This window comes from Diplotaxodon limnothrissa, linkage group LG3, assembly GCF_057381915.1.
Source record: "Diplotaxodon limnothrissa isolate DT_005_m linkage group LG3, D_limnothrissa_male_GT1.1, whole genome shotgun sequence".
NCBI lineage: Eukaryota > Metazoa > Chordata > Actinopteri > Cichliformes > Cichlidae > Diplotaxodon > Diplotaxodon limnothrissa.
In genome coordinates this window covers 21,242,375-21,256,585 of record NC_140598.1, presented here as the reverse complement: position 1 = coordinate 21,256,585, position 14,211 = coordinate 21,242,375, and the positions used below count along the sequence as shown (strand labels likewise).

Here is a 14,211-nt window from a genome sequence, read left to right as displayed (position 1 = left end):
TTATGTTTTTAAGCCCATTTTACACAGAGGCATTTTTTGAAAAATATATTGATAGCAATGTTGAATATTATTACACAGGGAAAAAATAACTACATGTAAAATAATTACACCATAACGCCTCTGACTTTCTAAATGGAGGCACAGTAACTGCGTGTGTGTGCAAGCATGTAAAACCTGAAGATAGTGACAAAATACTGTTAATCTGACTATCTGCCATTCTGCAATTAATCTCATGTAAACAATAACGTGGTGCACAGCGTGACGTGAAAAAATGCTCATACCTGTGATGTTGTGTGACAAACTCTGTATTCCTCGTCCACACGTAAATGCAAAAAACAGGAGTTTTAATTAGTATTCACTTCATTAAAAACAACAAAAATAAAGCTGTCATTCCTTTAAGTGAGTCAAAGCAGCAAATCAACAGTAGTTTGATTTGTAAATAAATCAATTTGTCTGCAATTTCTTCCAGAAGCTGCACAAACACATTAACAATCTTCCAGAAGAATACAGGGAGGGTATGTACCAACTAATTAAAGGGTATTTCTTCTTCGACTTCTTAAACCGTATTGCCATTTCTAAATGAAATTATGCAAAGTTTTCTTCTCTGCCACATGCCCTATTGGTCAGTATGTTCTGAATCATTTCATGCCATATATTAATCTGCTCATTTTGTCGTGTAACTGTCACACTGTAAGAATTTGTTAATGAATTTCTGACACAGAAAACCTTCGCTTTCCAAAGCTCCATCAGTAATGCCTCCTGGTATACCTTGGACAAACAATTGGAAACGAAAACTAAATACTTTTCTACTTTTCAGCTGAAGCAGCTAAAAACCATTCACAGTGAAGCAGCCTGAAACTCTCATTTATCTTTTCAGCTGCTAAAACATTGTTGGTGGCCTATCAAAAACGCCATGAGGATGATAAAATCAACAAATTCTTCAAATGCTTCGTTGATTTTGTGACACACCCTCATACAGGTATGTGCATAAATACCTGTATGAATTATATAAATTTCACCTTTTCATTATACAATTTCAGGCCAAAATGGTATGATAAAATAGCATTTATCAGATTTCTTATATCTTTAATAAAAGACAGCTACTAAAATGATTTCATTTGTTTTTTGATGAATAAATTTAAATATTCTTGTAAAGGCAGTGGTTATACATTTACCCTCTGAACTTGTTTAGATGACTTTCATAAATATTCTCTACATGACACTGAAAGTTGTACAAAATAATTAAATAATTGGTAGATTAACGGTGCTTCCAGAGTATTTTCCATGGGAGGGAAGAAGAAGAGTTTCAACCTCTTGCCAATTCCCCCTTTTTTAACAAATCACACCACATTGTGTACCACAGTATGCATTACTTCATTACATGGTAAATACAACCTCGTTTCTTATCAAGAAGACAAAATTTGCCATCTGAGTGAGCGTCCAATCAAACTAAAAAAAAGTTTTAAAGCTTTTCTGTTAAGTTTTTCCTCTTTTCAAAATGTGTGCAGATGCAGTAAAGTTCTACAGTTACTGTACAGCTGAGACCTTCGGGGCAGACAAAGATGTGCTGTACCAAGTAAATTTGTCTCAACAGCTACTGGTGGAGAGCATAGACCTACAGGAATGCAACACTGTCATTGTTTTCTGCCCAATCAACTCTCGTGTTCGGTCAGATGTGGAGGCAGCCATGGCTAAAGCACCAGGTATCATAAAGCTTGGTCACAATAATATAAAGTATGTTCAGTTTTTTATAGTTTTATAGTTTCTCTTTTACTTTACTCACTATCAATATACATATGAATATTTTAATTCAGTTTTCAAGATAATCATGGAAACATCTTTTCTTATGGTTTCAGCCCTCTAACCATCCAAAACAGTAACAATGCAATGGCTTTTTATTTGATTATATTTATTTAGGGATGTTTCTGCTGTGTGCAGGTAATAAAGACATCATCCTGGTTGTGATGCACCATACCCGAAAGACAAACTACTCAACAAGTGGGACAGGATGGTCTCAGATATTTCCAAATGTAATCCTGCATGTTGATGTTCTCTTTCATGAGACTGAGAGAGGATTACTGAGATGTCAGAAGAATGCACAGGCAGTCTGTCAGATACAACAAGGATTACAGAAACACAATGATATTAGTGAACCAACCAACACTGTGGGAGCACAGGGTCCTTTGGCCCCGTCCCAAAGTGAGAGTTTGCCTGTTCCACAGAGGCAGGGACCTAATACTCCACATACCGGTAATCAAAATTCATGTTTGATTATGTAGTAAGACAGCTGGTGACACTGACAAAGACTGTTTAGCTGAGAATAGTTTTAGCTGAGATTTACACTTTGCATGAAAAAAGGATAAACCTAAATAGTCTAAATGAACAACATAATGCTTATTACAATGTTGAGTCTTTACAATATGAGATTTAATGTCACAATTAAATAAATGAAAATGCTCATACTGTAGGTGTTCATGTCAAAATGAATGATTAAATAAAGTCTTGTGATGAGTCCTCAGTTTCCTTTGTGGTAACACTTTATTGTAGCATGCCTATTTTGCATTTGTATGCTGTCTATACAAAAGATTGCATGATGTACACAGCTCTAACAACTTAACAAATGGTCTTTGTATACAATATGTGTATGAAAACATGAATGATAATGAAACAAAAGTCTATATGAACATCAAGGAATCCTTCAAATGTTATTAATTTTGTTTGTCAATAAATTCTTTGATGTTGAATTCAGGCCCAGGGCCCAAATTATTGTGATACAGAGAATTTAGCTTTTTTTCCCCAGTGTGCCTGAATGTCAAACCTCTAAAGATTTATATCTATAAATATATACAAAACACAAAAATATCCATGAATTTTTTCATTCAGGACCATTTTGAAACTGAACCTGCCTGGATGCCATCTTGTCTGACTAAAGCTGACAGACTACAAACTGAGGAAGGTGGAATCCCAGGAATGAACTAAAGAAACTCCAAACTCTGAAATTTTCAAGAGCCATTTCCTGCATTATCAGTCATTATGGATAATTTGTTTAAGGTGTTTACACTCATTTGTGAAGCTCTGTGAAATATTGTTTTTGTAAGTGTCACGGAAAAGGCTTATGTAGGTTAAAAAGAAGGTTAATTGTTGGTTCCAGCAGTTAAAATGTTTTTGCTTGTACATTTCTGTGCACAATATTGTAAAGGTGTGTCTAATCTTGTGTATAATGTGGAGATAAGGGAAATATTTTACTGCTATTTTTCATAATCATTATCATTACCATTGCATTAATAATACAGTCTACAGTATAGATATTGCATTCAGATGTTTAAACATATTGGCACCCAATTAGCCTTTATTGCAGGTGCAGTTATAACCACTTTAAACTGTTGCGTTTAATTTATAATCCTAAATGCTTTTTATAATCTTAAATGTTTATATGCTGATTATGTTGGTTTGTATGGGAGAGGCCCAGACATCAGTGTGAAAGACTAGGTTGCAGGCTGACAGGAAACGCATGCTTTTGCAGAGCGTGCTTGCGAAAGTGAAACTAAGAGAGAGTAAGTGTAACTTATTTTGAGGAGCTGTTTGGATGATGCTATTTGAATAATCAGGTTATTCATTATTATCTTTTATTCATTTATATCTTTTGATTAAGCTTTCAGTAGTGGCATTTAATTAAAGCAGTTACATACTTAGATTTATTATCAGGTGTGTTTCCCATATGAGAGTGGCCTCTGTCTGCTGAGAGGTGAGACAGTGCAGTTGAGGTCGTGACATACACACATGCAGAGTAGGTGAACTTAGGTCTAAGTAAGAGTTCAGACATATTTTGCTTGTAGCTGCATTTTGTGCTGGCATACGTGACAGTTTGTTGTAGGACGTGCTGCTGATGTTCCAGACAATAAGCGAGAGTCAGAAGATGAACAGGAAGCACCTGGCTTGTAGGCGAGGAGAATGTTCTTTTCAAACTGTGCCAAAAGTTGTCAATAGAACATTTGTGGTTTTGAGACTTATGCATATATTGTATCTGCTTTGACGCATGAGGGGGCATCACAAATAATACCTTGATGATACAAAACAACTGCGGGTGTATTTTTGGGCGGAGATCTACAGCTGATGTTTTGCAGTGTACATCTCCCCACGTGTGTTCATTAAAAATCATCGTTTGACTTAAACCGGCCAGACCAGTATTGTTATTTGGATTCCTCCTGTATCCCTCCTCAATATTTGAACCTTAACAATAATAAATGTTTATCTAGTTGTCACCCTTTTTAACTGAGTAGTCCAAAATCAGTCAAATCCACAGTAATCTGTCATACAAAGTCAAGAAAAAAAAACAATATTTGAGAATCTACTCTCGTTGGGTTCAGTTAGGATCGTAAGGAGACTGGCAGTGGTAACTCAACTTAAAGAAGGAATATCCCTCCACTCAGAATGAGACACTGACAACAACTTAAAGGGAGAAAAGTGATTTGAGTGTATTCAACATTTAAATGCTCCAAAACATAGACATGAACAAAACATTTAGACCATTTCAACCATGTAAATCTCAACAATGTACAATATATCACTTAAAGTGTCCATAAATGTATCAGGTAGGCTGTCCATTTCAGTTCAGTGCACTTAGTATTCAGTGTTCTTAGTAAGTGTTAATTGTCTTTAGTCACAGTTTTGCTTTTTGATGCATCAGTTTTTTGTGTTAAGTAGAATCAGATCTGACCCAAAAAAAAGAAAAAAAGTAACAGCATAAAGTGTCCTGAGATCTCAGAAAAAACGTTAATCCAAAAAAAAAATTGCAAATCGTTGTATCCTACCACCCTCCAAGGAAACAGGTGGCCTTCAGATTGAGAACATCCTTTCTAGGCACCTCCACTGGCATCCAGTCCTTAGATGGCACCGCTCGGTCCTTGCAGCAGATTCCTACCACGTAAAAAAAACCAGCCTGCACACAACGTGCAGTGCAATCACTCACTTGTAAAATAAAACGTGTTTCTCTAGTGTTATCCCTTTTTTTTCCCCCCTCACACATCACACATCTATACAGTTCTTATTGGCCAATAACAATTTATCAACAACAAAAATACATTTCAATGCAAATCATGAAGCATGAAAAGTGTCTCCGTGGTGTGTTAGCTAAAACTTCACATGTAAGCGCATTAGCCCAGGGAGCACATGTGGGTACGCTAGCATACTTTCCACAGGCTAACACAGCTAAGCAATCGTTAGCAGGTTCTAAGACAAATATCACATTTCCGACAAGCATTGTATCCTGACTGGTTTTATGCCCAGAAACTAGACTATGAATCACAACTTAAACTGCAACTGTGAGACTCACAGGGATATTCTTCATAGAAACATTAATTCCGTAGCGCAACACGTTACAAGACTGAATATCCACACAGCTTTGCGCATCTAGCTCCGTGCAGGCGGATGCAGTGAAAGAAAGTCACCACGCACGCGCTATGGTGCATTCACGGTACATGGGAAAACTCAGCATTTAACAAAACAGTAAAACTTCAAATTAGGATAAAAAACAGAATACAATTGGCAATAAAATAACCATGAGTTACATTGTCACAAAGAACAAGGTTTTGTTGCACCACTATTATCACGAGGTTTGGGCGTGATAATATAGGCTGTGAGGCCCACTTTTAATAATCACGCTAAGGACTTCAGCGAGCTATCTGCAAAAGCCTGGTTAGTTTACCAACACTACAAGGTATTTGGCATAATTGTAGTGTAATATTGTGAAAATTTGTAATGTATGGTGTTCTAATTATTTTATGTTTATGTCTCCGTGAATCGCTACCTTATCGTGGTGGAGGGGTTTGTGTGTCCCAGGGATCCCAGGGGCTATGTTGTCTGGGGGCTTTTGCCCCCTGCTAGGGTTTCCCATGGCAAATTGGTCCTGGGTGAGGGACCAGACAAAGAGCGATTCAGAAGACCCTAATGAAGAGAACATCGAGGGAACAGTTTACCCTGCCCGGGATAGGGTTACCGGGGCCCCGCCCTGGAGTCAGGCCCGGGGAGGATGCCCGAGGGCGAGCGTCTGGTGGCCGGGCCTTAGTCCATGGGGACCGGCCGGGCACAGCCCGAAGAGGAGACAAGGGCCCATCCTCCCGCAGGCCCACCACCCGCAGGAGTGCCATAGGGGTCGGGTGCATTGTGTGCCGGGTGGCGGCCAGGAGCAGAGGCCCTGGCGGACTGATCCCCGGCTGCCAAGACTGGCAATAGGGACATGGAATGTCACCTCTCTGGTGGGGAAGGAGCCTGAGTTAGTGTGTGAGGTTGAGAGGTACCAGCTAGATATAGTCGGGCTCACCTCTACGCATGGCTTGGGCTCTGGAACCAGTCTCCTGGAGAGGGGCTGGACTCTGTCTCAGTCTGGAGTTGCCCCTGGTGACAGACGGCGGGCTGGGGTGGGTATTTTAATATGCACTCGGCTTGCTGCCGGTATGTTGGGGTTTTTCCCGGTGGATGAGAGGGTCTGTTCCCTGCGCCTTAGGGTCGGGGAAAAGGTCCCGACTGTCATCTGCGCTTATGCGCCGAGTGGCAGTTCAGAGTACCCAGCCTTCTTAGAGTCCGTGGGCCGGGGGGGTGCTGGAAGGTGCTCCACCTTTAGACTCTGTTGTCCTGCTGGGAGACTTCAATGCTCACGTGGGTAACGACAGCGAGACCTGGAGGGGCGTGATTGGGAGGAGCGGCCTCCCTGATCTGAACCCGAGCGATGCTTTGTTATTGGACTTCTGTGCTAATCACAGTTTGGCCATAACGAACACCCTGTTCGAACACAAGAGTGTCCATAAGTGCACGTGGCACCAGGACACTCTAGGCCGCAGATCGATGATCGATTTTGTAATCGTATCACCAGACCTGCGACCATATGTTCTGGACACTCAGGTAAAGAGAGGGGCTGAGCTGTCAACTGATCACCACCTGGTGGTGAGTTGGATCAGGTGGCGGGCAGGACGCTGGACAGACCCGGTGCACCTAAACGCGTAGTGAGGGTGTGCTGGGAACGTCTAGCAGAGGCCCCATTCCACGAGATCTTCAACGCACACCTCCGGCAGAGCTTCAACAGCATTCCCAGGGAGACTGGGGACACTGAGTCCGAAAGGACTATGTTCAGTATCTCCATTGCTGAAGCTGCTGCATTGAGCTGCGGCCGCAAGGTGGCTGGTGCCTGCCGTGGTGGTAACCCCGAACCAAATGGTGGACACCAGAGGTGAAAGGAGCCACCAGGCTGAAGAAGGAGTCCTATCGGGCTTGGTTAGCCTGTGGGACTCCGGAGGCAGCCGACAGGTATCGACAGGCCAAGCGGAATGCAGCTGAGGCAGTGGCTGAAGCAAAAACTAGGGTGTGGGAGGAGTATGGAGAGGCCATGGAAAAAGACTTTCGGACTGCCTCGAAGAGATTCTGGCAAACCGTCAGGCGTCTCAGGAGGGGAAAGCGGTGCTCTACCTACACTGTGTATAGTGCTGGCAGAGCGCTGCTGACGTCAACTGAAAAATTGTCAGGCGGTGGAAGGAATACTTCAAGGACCTCCTGAATCCCACTGACACGTCTTCCGAGGAGGAAGCAGAGTCTGGGGATGAGTGGAATGATCTGCCAATTTCTAGGGGGCGAGGTCACTGAGGCAGTTAAACAACTCCTTGGTGGCAGAGCCCCTGGTGTTGATGAGGTCCGCCCCGAGTTCCTGAAGGCTCTGGACGTTGTAGGGCTATCCTGGTTGACACGCCTCTACAATGTTGCATGGAGATCAGGGGCACACTCCTCAGCCTCCCTGGGAAAGTCTATGCCAGGGTGCTGGCATAGACTTTCCCAGATTTTCAAGATAAAACAGGACACATATTGAAACGCAAACCTGACACATGAACTTAACAAAAGACATCCAGGCATGAAACACATGAAGGGCAAGAGAGACTTAACAGAGGGGTTGAAAAGACAAGGGCAGACTAATAAGCAAATGAACAAAGAAAACCTAATGAGCTTAACCATACACTATGTGGGCGATCGTGGCTCAAGAGTTGGGAGTTCGCCTTGTAATCGGAAGGTTGCCGGTTCGAGCCTCGGCTTGGATAGTCTCAGTCGTTGTGTCCTTGGGCAAGACACTTCACCCGTTGCCTACTGGTGGTGGTCAGAGGGCCCGGTGGCGCCAGTGTCCGGCAGCCTCACCTCTGTCAGTGCGCCCCAGGGTGGCTGTGGCTACAATGTAGCTTGCCATCACCAGTGTGTGAATGGGTGGATGACTGGATATGTAAAGCGCTTTGGGGTCCTTAGGGACTAGTAAAGCGCTATATAAATACAGGCCATTTACCATTTACTATAAACATCAAAATAAACTAAAACTCAAATCGCTGGGTCATAAGACCCAAGATCGTGACACTTTGAGGTGTGTGTGTGATCATCATCTGCAGCTTTGATCCACTGTGCTGTTGCTCTCTCTCCTTACATTCACATATAGGAGCTCAGGACAAACAAGGCAGGCAGTGCAGACATGACTTCAGATATATAAAAGTGAAGGCCGTCTCTCTGATGATGTCACAGAGCAGAGTCATTCTGTCCAATAAAGGATCTCAGATCAGCTGCTGCCATCTTGTGGCCACAGTTGGTTACTGTCTCTGAAAGTTGTCTCATGTTTCCTGTTGTCCTGCTAACAAAGGCTGGAGCTCATCATGCTGAGAGGGCAGCAGCATTTTGTGGCTCTTCACACATGTTCATTATATTCTGATGATCCTGGATGGAGACAAACTACAGATAAGTGTGTTCAGCCCAACTAGTTTATCTCATTACAGCAGTTTGATGTTTCCCTTTGAATCCCCCTGAAGATCCTGACAGTGAAGCACGTACATAATACTCCAGCCTTTCAACTCTGAGCTTATTTAGTTCTATTAATACACTGAAATCTCATTTGTGTCATGAAGAAAGTCTTTAATCAAACAGAATTCAAAGATCAGAAACATTTCATATATGGAGTTAAACATGAATCATTGTTTCAACAACATATTTATTGTTGTCATAAACAGACAAGAAGACAACAACAAACTGCTCCTCCCATTCAACACATGTCAGTCCATATCCCAGCAAACTAAATCATCTCCATTTACACATCAAATAGAAACATGAATCACTTGTAATGATTAGAAACTTGATAGAACTTCAAATCTAGTTTGGGGAGTCATTCAGTGAGAAACAGTGAAATGATTTTCCATGTGAGAAGGTGGACAGAAGAAACAGAAAGAAACAGTGAAACTAAAAGAGAAACAAAGAGCTTTGGAACAACGAGGCAGCAGGAGGACAGCTGCAGTTTAACAGCTTCAACTCACTGACAGGAAACAACATTAGAAACATCATCATCCTCAACTCATCTGCTGCACTGACACTGACACCTTCAACGGCAACACCTTCACTGTATCATCAGTGTTAATGTATGGAAACAACCTGTGAGTGAAAGTGTGTGTGAAGGAATGTATGCGTGTGTTAGTATCAGGATCAGAGAACGACAGCTTTCCTCTGTTCCAGTCCAGATTCACTCTGATCCTCTGGAGCTTCTTCTCTACTGAGAGATCAGTGAGAGGAGCTGATGGCGAGTGTGTGTAGTACGTACCTAAACTGCACCCTATTACCCATAATCCAGACTGTATGTCTCCCTTCCTCTGCACAGACTCTGCTAACACACCGAGTCCCCACCATGTACTCTCTTCAACATCAACATCCCAGCTGTGAGTCCCTGAGTTAAAGCCCTCAGAGCCCAGAACTGAGAAGATTAATCCATTTAACCTCTCTGGATTATCAGGAAGCTGCTGCTTCTCTCCTTCTCTCACACTGGTCAGATCTTCAGACAGGATGAGGTTTGGATCAGCAGTGTTTGGGTCCAGAATGACAGGAGTGTAGGAGACCACGTCCTTCATGTTGTTCCAAATGTTGAAGGTCAGGTTGCCCAGGTGTTTGGCCTGGTCTATCAGAGCTCCTGAGGGCAGCTGTGGATCATCCAGCAGGGGGCAGCGCTGGACTCTTTCCACTGCAGCCTTGTAGTTGTGCAGGAATGAGACGTCTTCAGCTCTCAGCTCCTCCTCTGTGGCTCTGACTGTGTCTGAAAGAGCTGCTATCTCTCTGCTCAGAGCCTCCATCTTCTCCTCCATCATCCCACTCTTCTGCTCCTCTTCCTCCCTCAGTGCAGCCAGCCTGGCCTCCTCTTCCTCTGCGAGAAACTGGTGAAGCTTCTTAAACTGCTCCTTAATCTGCCTCTCTGTGTGTCGGGCCTGGACCTTAATGTGTTCTGCTGTTTGATCAAACTTCACTTGAACTTCTTCACAAACCTTTAACTTCTCCTTTAAGGGCTCCAGAGTTTCCTGAAGTTCCTTCTTGTGTTGTTGTGCAGCTTCATCGATGGGTCTGAATCTGTGATTGGTGTGATTTTCTGAGTCTCTGCAGACGAGACACACTGGCTGCTGATGGTCCAGACAGTAGAGTCTGAGTTTCTCACAGTGCAGACTGCAGAGATCCTCTGAAGCTCTCTGATCTCTCTCCTGTAAGAACGACTCACACAGGTTCTTTAAAGCTCGGTTTAAAGGTGGTTCATAAACTGATATTTCCTTACAAACTGGACACTCGTGTGTTGGTCTCTCTCTCCACCATCTCTTCAAACAGTGTTCACAGAAGCTGTGGCTACATGACAGAAGAACAGGATCTCTGAAGACCTCCTGACAGACCGGACAGCAGAGATCCACCTCTGATCTGGAAGCCATTGAGTCTGTGAGTGAAGCTGAAAACAGCAGACAGGAAGTACAGTCAGTCCTGGCTCCCCTCCCTCCTCTACCACCTTCACTGAAACTTACTTTGAGTCGTGTTTTTGCTCAAACTCACATTCAGTGTGTGGAGCGTCAGCAGCTTGAAGCAGCAGTGTTGGAGTTTTCCACTTTTCTCTCCTGTAGCTGGACTCACTCAGAGGAAGCTGCTAGTTTGGTCTGAGCTCAGTATGATCGTCTGTGCGTCTCTCTGCACTGATGAAGAAGAACATCCTGTTTCCTGGTTTGTTGCATGTAAGTGACGTGAGGGATCGAGCTTCTTTCCACTTCCTGTTATAAATGTGTGAGTATGACAGCAGAGTGCAGATGTTCACTGCAAGTCAGGAAACAAAATCTTTTTTGAATCTCATACAATAAAGTGTGACTTAGCTGTTTGGCAGTTTTTATTTTAGACTGTTCTGGTTATTTGTCAGGTCCCCTTTAGTTGGAGTGTAGTGCTGTCACACAAATACAGGTGATGTTAAGGTGGATTTAATTTGTTGCAGATTTTGGGTCCTCTCACTGAAGTGCTAGCAGTTATTGTAACAGCATCAACATCAAATTCTGTCTGACACAAACAACGGCTCAAGATGGAGTTTAACCTTTGAGTTTAAGTCCTTGTCTTTATTCCCTCAATTTGACTTTCACTAATTCATAGACGATTTCAGTCAGAAATGTTGTTTATTACCGTTAAATAATATTAAAAATTCCTGCTGTGAATCGCTACCATATCGTGGTGGAGAGGTTTGTGTGTCCCAGGGATCCAAGAGGCTATTTTGTCCATGGGCTGGAGTTGCCCCTGGTGAGATGCGACGAGTTGGGGTGGGTATTCTAGTATCCCTCAGCTTGCTGCCTGTATATCTGGGTTTCTCCCAGTGGAGGGGAGGATTTGTTGCTTGCTCCTTCTGGTCGGGCGGGTCCTGACTGTCGTCTGCGCTTATGCGCCGAGTTGTGCTTCAGAGTACCCTAGGCGGGACTCCAAGAAAGCTGGAGGCCACACATAATAGAGGACACACTCTTGACCTACTGATCTCCAAGGGCCTGAGCATTTCAAAGGTTACTGTGTCTGATGTGGGCGTGTCTGATCATTACTGTGTTTTCTTTGAAAGTAAAATCTCAGTCCACACAAATATATCAACAACAGTGATCACAAAACGGTGTATAATTGAACACAGTAGTGCAATTTTTAACCAGGTCTTCCCATTAACACCTGACCTGTCCAGAGGGTCAGTCAATGAGCTCGTCAATAGCTTCAATGCTAACATGTTAAATGTAATGGACACTATTGCTCCCATTAAGGTGAAGGTTATCTCTGGAAGGAAAAAGTCTCCATGGAGAAACTCCACACTGGTAAAAAATGAAAAAAGAGAGTGTAGGAAAGCTGAGCGCAGATGGAGAAAAACAAACCTCCAGGTTCACTATGACATCTATAAAGAGAAACTTCACAATTATAATTTACAACTGAGGAGTGCAAGGAGGTCCTACTTCTCTGACATCATCACTAAAAACAGCCATAATGCTCGGGTCTTATTTTCTACAGTTGACAGGCTAACAAACCCTTTTGTGTCAGTGGCAGCTGAACTTCATTCGACCATGGCCTGCAATGACTTTGCCAAATTCTTCACAGAAAAAATCCAAAAAATTAGACAAGCAATTGGTACATCAACAGCAGATCCAGGATATGTACTGTGTCCACCAAAAAACTGTTTAAACACCATGAAACAGTTTCACCCGATTAACAGCAAAGACCTGGAGGACATCTAAGGTCAACTGAACTCCTGCTCCTGCTGTTTAGATGTCCTGCCAACAAGTTTTTTCAAAAAGGTCTCAAAGACTTTAGAGTCAGACCTGTTACAGATCGTCAACTTTTCTTTATTATCAGGTGTGTTTCCAGAATCACTAAAAACTGCTGTAATAAAACCTATACTGAAAAAGGACAATCTTGACAAGACACAAATGAACAACTACAGGCCGATCTCAAATCTCCCATTTTTAAGTAAGATCATTGAAAAAGCAGTTTCTCAACAGCTCAGTCACTTCTTAAAACAGAATAACTACTACGATGCCTTCCAGTCAGGTTTTAGACAGAACCACAGCACTGAAACCGCTCTGCCCAAAGTGTTTAATGACATATGTCTGAATACAGAACGTGAAAAAATGTCAGTCCTAGTTTTACTGGATCTCAATGCAGCATTTGATACAGTTGACCACAACATATTACTCAAACGACTAGAGAACTGGACAGGTCTTTCAGGAACTGTACTAAACTGGTTCAAGACATACTTAGAAAACAGGAAATACTTTGTATCAATAGGTAACTTCACATCCGAGCAGACAAGTATCACATGTGGAGTTCCCCAAGGTTCCATCTTGGGACCCCTTCTGTTTAACATTTACATGCTCCCACTGGCACAGATTATAAAGAACAACAAAATAAACTATCATAGCTATGCAGATGACACACAAATATATATCACAATGTCACCAGGAGACCAAGGCCCTGTACAGGCTCTTGGTAAATGCATTGAGGAAATCAATGACTGGTTGTGCCACAATTTTCTCCAGCTAAACAAAAACAAAACTGAGGTAATAGTCTTTGGCGCCAAAGAAAAACGATTACAGGTCACCAGAGAATTTCAATCTATACATCTAAAAACCACAAACCAGGCGAGAAATTTGGGTGTAGTGATGGATGCAGACCTAAACTTAGAAAAACACATTAAGACAATAACAAAGTCAGCTTACTATCACCTCAAGAATATTTCAAGGATAAAAGATCTGATGTCTCAACAGGACCTGGAAAAACTAGTCCATGCATTCATCTTTAGTAGGCTTGATTACTGTAACAGCATCTTTACAGGTCTACCTAAAAAATCAGTCAGACATCTACAGCTCATTCAGAACTCTGCTGCTCGAGTCCTCACTAAGACCAAAAAAGTGGACCACATCAGTCCAGCTCTGAGGTCTTTACACTGGCTGCCTGTCCGTCAGAGGATAGACTTTAAAGTTCTGATGCTGGCCTATAAAGCTCTGAATGGTTTAGGACCAAAATACATCAGTGACCTCCTGACCCAGTATGAACCTTCCAGATCCCTCAGGTCATCTGGATCCGGTCTTTTATCAGTTCCCAGAGTCAGAACCAGACACGGAGAAGCTGCATTCAGCTTTTATGCTCCTTATATCTGGAACAAACTCCCAGAAAGCCTCAGATCAGCTGAAACACTCACTTTTTTTAAATCCAGGTTGAAGACTCACCTATTCTCAGCTGCATTTGAATAAAGCACCAAATCCACACTTTTAAGCTTAAATTTCAAAACTTACATTAACTACTGATTTTATCTACTGTTCTGATTTTATCTGTTTCGATTTTATATACTGTTTTGTTTGTTTGTTTGTTTGTTTGTTTGTTAAGTGGGTTAGAGCTCTG

The 14,211-nt window shown here is 42.5% G+C and overlaps 2 protein-coding genes across 2 annotated transcripts; one reads left to right on the top strand and one right to left on the bottom strand.

Annotated features, from left to right (window-relative positions):
• Window positions 1-752: 752 nt before the first annotated feature.
• Window positions 753-3,942, top strand: LOC146634890 (uncharacterized). Its single transcript, XM_085349989.1, has 5 exons — window positions 753-762; window positions 878-979; window positions 1,509-1,703; window positions 1,918-2,199; window positions 3,896-3,942. The coding sequence occupies exons 1-5, from the start codon at window positions 753-755 to the stop codon at window positions 3,940-3,942; spliced, it is 636 nt and encodes a 211-aa protein (XP_085206115.1).
• Window positions 3,943-9,356: 5,414 nt separating this feature from the next.
• Window positions 9,357-10,745, bottom strand: LOC146634889 (nuclear factor 7, brain-like). Its single transcript, XM_085342784.1, has one exon. The coding sequence runs from the start codon at window positions 10,743-10,745 to the stop codon at window positions 9,357-9,359; it is 1,389 nt and encodes a 462-aa protein (XP_085198910.1).
• Window positions 10,746-14,211: the final 3,466 nt, after the last annotated feature.

What these genes read in the sequence shown, in the direction of transcription:
- LOC146634889 (XM_085342784.1), bottom strand. Translation starts at nt 10,745, where the DNA reads ATGGCTTCCAGATCAGAGGTGGATCTCTGCTGTCCGGTCTGTCAGGAG.
- LOC146634890 (XM_085349989.1), top strand. An exon ending in TGTGACACACCCTCATACAG is followed by an intron (nt 980 to 1,508) that starts GTATGTGCATAA and finishes AAATGTGTGCAG; the next exon opens with ATGCAGTAAAGTTCTACAGT. An exon ending in AGCCATGGCTAAAGCACCAG is followed by an intron (nt 1,704 to 1,917) that starts GTATCATAAAGC and finishes ATATTTATTTAG; the next exon opens with GGATGTTTCTGCTGTGTGCA.